We start from the raw sequence: 5,360 nt of genomic DNA on the forward strand, positions 1-5,360 counted from the left end.
ACAACTTACTCACACCTAGACCAATAATATGTCCTTGTGTACCGTGCAAACTACAAAAAGTGAGAATGATCCCAAGTTAAATACCCTTTTGCCGCTTCAACGTATTGCTATTTTTCTTCATTTCTAATTTTCTGATACTTAGTTGAAAGCCGCGCACATGCTGCGGCCAAGGCACATTATTACCTCCACATATCCTCCTTGCCGTATCACTTCTGCGTTGAGTTGTTGTTGTCGTGTGTTTTCCCGATGAACCGGCCGCTGGTTTGTAAGCCACTTCTTCGTGTACAAAAGCTGAGTCTTGGGGCACGTGCAGATGTTTGGTGGTGCTGTATTTTGGTTTGTTTATGCCGGTTGCATCAAAAAGTTCCGTGAGAGATTGATAGTTCCTTGTTTAGTCGTTAAGACGGAAACTTGCCGTCCTTATTTTTTCGAATTGGTGTGTGTTCCAAGATATAATCAGAGTAGTGCGCAGAATGAGCTGCAGCTCTTCATAGGCTACACGAGATACTCTTCGATTTTGTCACAAGGAGGTCACCCAGACGTACAAGGGATGAACTGTGCCCGAATCAATCGCTTCAACTCTGAGGCCGCAAATGAAGAAGGTTTTGTTGATGTTCTTGTGCACGAGGGGGTAAACCGCAAAACTTCTTCGACAATATCATTCCCAAGGTATGCTGCACCTCCAAAAGAGACAGTCAGTAAGAGAAAAGTGCGGGGTTAGTGGGGTTGCGGGGTGTACTATGGTGCATATACCTTTTTGATACTTGTATTTGTGTATCAAACTGAAAAGGATTCGGAATCAACTCGGCAAATGTTACTCGCTAATTTCCCTTTTGGTCTGCACGGCGACACTTGTTATGCCCACCGCGGCACGGTGCGGTCACTTGTGCTGTCGTTTTTTGAGTAATGGGTTTGTAGTTTACACCGAGCAATTTGCCCAACTGGTTGCAAAGTCTTTGTTCTTTTTTGGGGGCTTTTGCGGTTGGATTTCGCTGTTGTGGCTAGTGTCATGGTGTGACCAAACGGTGTGCCGTCCTTCGTTACCATTCACGCTGGTTGCTCCTTGGAGGCTATGAAAACTTCGGGTGCACTGGCTTTGCTGCCCCGCCTCGCACTTTTTGTTTGCACTCGCTGAGTGGTCGAACCGTATGTTACGTGGAGGGCATGTTGCAGTTTTCGCCTGCGTTGTGGGTTCTTGATATGAAGATAGCAGTGTAGGGCGTTGAATTGGCGGGACATTTGGTTGCGACCGTGATGGTCGCTGGTTCAGTGTGCGAATGCAAGAATGGCAGTAGTTTAGTGTAAATGGCCGCCGTTTTTGTTTTTCCAGCGCAGTATGTGGTACCGTGAGTAGCGCAAAGCGAAAAAGTGTCTTCCCTTTCACTCGACACATCGTGAACGCCGTACGTCACATATGAATGGTAGTCGGAAGCAAACGACCCGTAGTACAAAGGCGTTGTTTGCGTTTCAACACCTTCTATAAGGATGTGGCTGCATGGATATGCTCTTTTCCCGCTACCCCCACAGGGACAAAGCGGAAGGTGCATGTAGTCGTTGTAACTCAGCAACTGCATCTCCGTATGCAGCCTCTGCTTTTCTTTTCTATTTTGTTTGCACCTCTCTACTGATATGGTTGCAGTTGGTTTGCATGCTCTTGGGCTGCGTGTAACGGTTTTCTCGTAGCGAAGGTGTACTGTTATTTATGTCGTCGTCGCGGGCCCACCAACCCTTGTTCGTCCTGAAGCAGCATTGTAGTGCTGTTTCGACCTGCGCTCTGGACGGCCAGGGGGTGTTTGCCAACTTTTTGCTTAGTGGCGACGTCGACGGAATAGTTAGGTTGTGGGATTTGGAGCTGCGTGAGGCTCTGTTTTCGTTTCATCCGGTCCAAACCGTGAGAGGGAGCACGAAGATGGTAACGGAGGGGTCATTTTCTTCTTCGGCTGGGGATGGCGTGCTGCAGGTCGGGTTCCTTTCCTTTACAGAAGCGGTCGCTGACAGTGCAGAGACTACGGAGGTTTGGTTTTACACACAATGTCGAAATCAACAACTTTATGTGTGGAAAATTCGCTTATGCGATTTTGATAGTGGATTTGGTGGTGAGGAATGCGGCTTGGAGACTGAGAAGTTTGTGGAGCTACTGCATACAATTGATGTACCGCAGCACGGGTTCTGCCCGGTGCCTTCTGTCTGTTCCTCCCCAACTAAGTTTCTACTCGCAGTTCCGCATGACAGCAATGGAATTGTTAGCCTATGGGATGTCTGTTTGATTTCTCGAACACCCCTGTCTTGTGAAGGGTTAAAAGTTAATTGTTCGCGGTCTTTCTCTGCTGCCGGTACCCTGGCGAAATGTGGTACAATAATGTGTATTAGTTTTCGAGATTCGACCCACATCGCAGTTGCGTTTGAGAGCGGGAACGTTTCACTCAACAGTACGTGCGGCCTGCAGCTGGCGATAATTCGTGCTTTTGCGGAAACAGCAGTTGCGTGTGTGTGGTCCGGTGCTGCGCTTCTCGTAACATCGGCTGAGGGCCGTCTTCAGTGCTATACAGTAGTCGAAAGCACTGCGGAGACTCGAGACGACGCTGGGAGTGCTACTGTTACGAATATCTCTCTCGTTTTGAGGTGGGAAGTCACCCTCTCAAAGGGTTTAGGGTGTGTGGCATTGCAGCGCCATCTAGTGGTCGTTGGCTCCTGGGATCACACACTGCGTCTGTTTGATGAAGGTTCGGGCCGGGTTATTTCCATTCTAACCTTTCACAATTCTACTGTTAACAGTGTTGCAATGCCACCAGATAATGTAGCGGGCTGCGCATTGTTTGGATATGACGTGCGGCGCCCCCGTTGGTGTGATGGTGGCACCGTTTCTTGCAGTGGCAAGCAAAGTACAAACGATCAAAAGGATAAAGACGTGTACCTTTTCGCATCCGCGGGTGGAGACTATGCTGTCGCTGTGTGGCGCGTGGACTTCAAAACACTTACCGCTCTTTCGCGTGACACGCTATAAAGATGTACTTCGTTTCCCCCTGGGCTTGTTTGTGTTTCTACCGCGCCATGAAGGTGTGGTGGTGGTATACAGCGCCGTAAGGTTTTAGTGCGCGCTTCAGTTACAGTTGGCCTCCGGCGTGAGAGGTCACGCCCGGAACTTTGTGGTTTGCTTTTGATGGCCGGTAGCGGCGCATAGAGAGGTTTGTGTTATGTCGTTCTCTTTCCTTTCCTTTCTTTCTTTTTTTTGGGGGGGGGGCTCTGGTTTGGTGAACAGACGCTATTTCAGCGGCGTATTTCAAAATATCAACGGTTACGGGGTGCATCTATTGAGCCAGTCGTAGAACAAAAGAAAACAGCACTAATAAGGCGGAATAAGTGACGGCAACTCGTGGCTTACTTCCCATGCTAGGTGACCGCTACGCCGTACTTAAGGCACTGGGAAAGGGCACCTATGGGCAAGTTTTACTCTGTCACGACACAAAAACTGGGGCGCAAGTAGCCATCAAGGTTGCACGGGGTGACCCCGCGTACCGCCGCGCAGCTATGAATGAAATTGGAGTGCTGCGGGCCCTGGTAAACAACGGAGATACGTTGAACATGCTAGGATACTTTGAGCATCGTAAGTGTCTTTGTATTGTGACTGAGGTTCTCCAAATGAGCCTGTTGGACATTCTACAAGGGAGGGGATACCGTCCTTTGCCGTTGCGTGACGTGCACGTCATTGCAGGGCGTGTTCTTCGGGCGCTTGCAGCGCTCCATGATATTGGATACATGCACTGCGACGTTAAGCCGGAAAATGTCATGCTTCGTCCTCCCACTGTGCACCACGACACAGAACAAGATTTCAAAGGAACCTGTCTTATTGATTTTGGAGCGGTGCGTCAGTTTCGTGATAACAGATACTACGACATCCAGTCACTTTGGTATCGTGCGCCCGAGGTTATGCTATGTGTTCCCTACACACATCGTATTGACTCATGGAGTGTAGGGTGTCTACTGTATGAGCTTTACACGGGAGAGCCGCTCTTTTATGGGGCGAACCCACAAGATTTACTGAGCCTGATATCCCACACTGTTGGATTGCCGCGGCAAGAGAGGTCGATGTGCGGTGCGGATTATCCTGCTCAGAGTGTTGTGTGGAGGGGAAATGCGGTGGATGCGGAAACAAATATACGCCACCTCGTTCTCAAGCTACGTAGCAAAACTGCGGAAAACTGTAAGTCAGGTCAGCTACTAGCGGAGGAGGAAGCTTTTGTGAACTTGATTTCGAGGCTCCTTGAACCAGATGAGAGAAGAAGGTTATCTTGTTCTGACGCCCTAAGTCATCCCTTTTTTACGCAGCATTGTGTACATGGGGGTCACATCGAGCCTACCGTATTTCGGGCGGGTAGCGATGAAGAAAGCAGCGTATGTGGATCGTCTCCCTCCGCTGACTTCGTTTCATCATCATGCAACGCAGCGTCTTCCGGTGTCAGTGTTGCTCGATGGGAGAAGCGACCTGGATTTGCCGCTCAGTCGCAGCGCCGGCAGCAGCTTTCCTTTCCTCCAAGCGACTGTACTAGAATACCTCTTGTTGGGGTTGTTGGCCATCCTACTGGGGTCGTGATAACTTCTTCGCAACCGTCACTGGCCTCCAGCATACCCGGTTCGCCTTTACACCTGCTTCTTCCACCTGTTGCGTACCCCAACACGGTAACCGCCCTCCATTCGGCACCTGCTCAAGTTCATCAACAGGTTCATGTACCACCGCTATTTGTAGGGGCGAGGACATGCACGGGGGCTCCCGCACCCCCGAACTACCCCAACAATGCAGCGGCTAGCGCTGGACGGAGTGGCATTGGCGCGCGCTTTGGAAATGATAGCCGCAACCGTGACAACAGAATGATGGCGGCTGACCCACCTGGACCTGCTTCATTACAAATGGTACGTGTCGCGCCGTGTGCTGCAGTTTCGTCAATGTACAAGGTTCTTGTGGGAAACCCCATGGGACCGGTGCTTTACGCCTCCTCAAAAGCCTGAGATGAAAGGGGAAAGGGGTCAGCTGATGCTACTTTCTTTTTTCTTTTGTCTTTGTAAACTCTCTTTTTCACTTTCCCCATCATTTTCTTTCTTTTCTTTCTCTTTACTACCTCTCCATACGCCCGTACAGAGGCATATGTTTGTTTCTTTGCGTTTGATCGCGTTCCTCCATTTCTCTTCCCATCCCACTCCATTATCGAACGTGGACGGGTGAGATGACCGCCGAATTTTCGTGTAGGTGGGGATGGTTGACGAATACCACTTGAGGATATCTTAAGAGACAATTTTTTTTTTTTTTGGGGGGGGAGGGTTTGCTGTTGTAACCGCGTGAAGGGGGAGAGGTGACATTTTTTTTT

General features: G+C 49.8%; 3 protein-coding genes across 3 annotated transcripts; 2 read left to right on the plus strand and 1 right to left on the minus strand.

Moving 5' to 3' along the window:
• Nucleotides 1–919: 919 nt before the first annotated feature.
• TEOVI_000084000 (uncharacterized protein) lies at nucleotides 920–1,393 on the minus strand (the record flags this gene model as incomplete). Its single annotated transcript, XM_067224168.1, has 1 exon — nucleotides 920–1,393. One exon carries the CDS (start codon nucleotides 1,391–1,393, stop codon nucleotides 920–922), a length of 474 nt encoding a protein of 157 aa, XP_067080269.1.
• A 309-nt stretch (nucleotides 1,394–1,702) lies between these two features.
• On the plus strand, nucleotides 1,703–3,004 carry TEOVI_000084100 (WD domain, G-beta repeat, putative; the record flags this gene model as incomplete). Its single annotated transcript, XM_067224169.1, has 1 exon — nucleotides 1,703–3,004. One exon carries the CDS (start codon nucleotides 1,703–1,705, stop codon nucleotides 3,002–3,004), a length of 1,302 nt encoding a protein of 433 aa, XP_067080270.1.
• A 383-nt stretch (nucleotides 3,005–3,387) lies between these two features.
• TEOVI_000084200 (serine/threonine kinase, putative) lies at nucleotides 3,388–5,004 on the plus strand (the record flags this gene model as incomplete). The annotated part of the gene is made up of 1 exon (XM_067224170.1): nucleotides 3,388–5,004. One exon carries the CDS (start codon nucleotides 3,388–3,390, stop codon nucleotides 5,002–5,004), a length of 1,617 nt encoding a protein of 538 aa, XP_067080271.1.
• Nucleotides 5,005–5,360: the final 356 nt, after the last annotated feature.

The sequence above is a fragment of the Trypanosoma equiperdum genome (assembly GCF_001457755.1).
Source record: "Trypanosoma equiperdum strain OVI genome assembly, contig: ctg_246, whole genome shotgun sequence".
Lineage (NCBI taxonomy): Eukaryota > Euglenozoa > Kinetoplastea > Trypanosomatida > Trypanosomatidae > Trypanosoma > Trypanosoma equiperdum.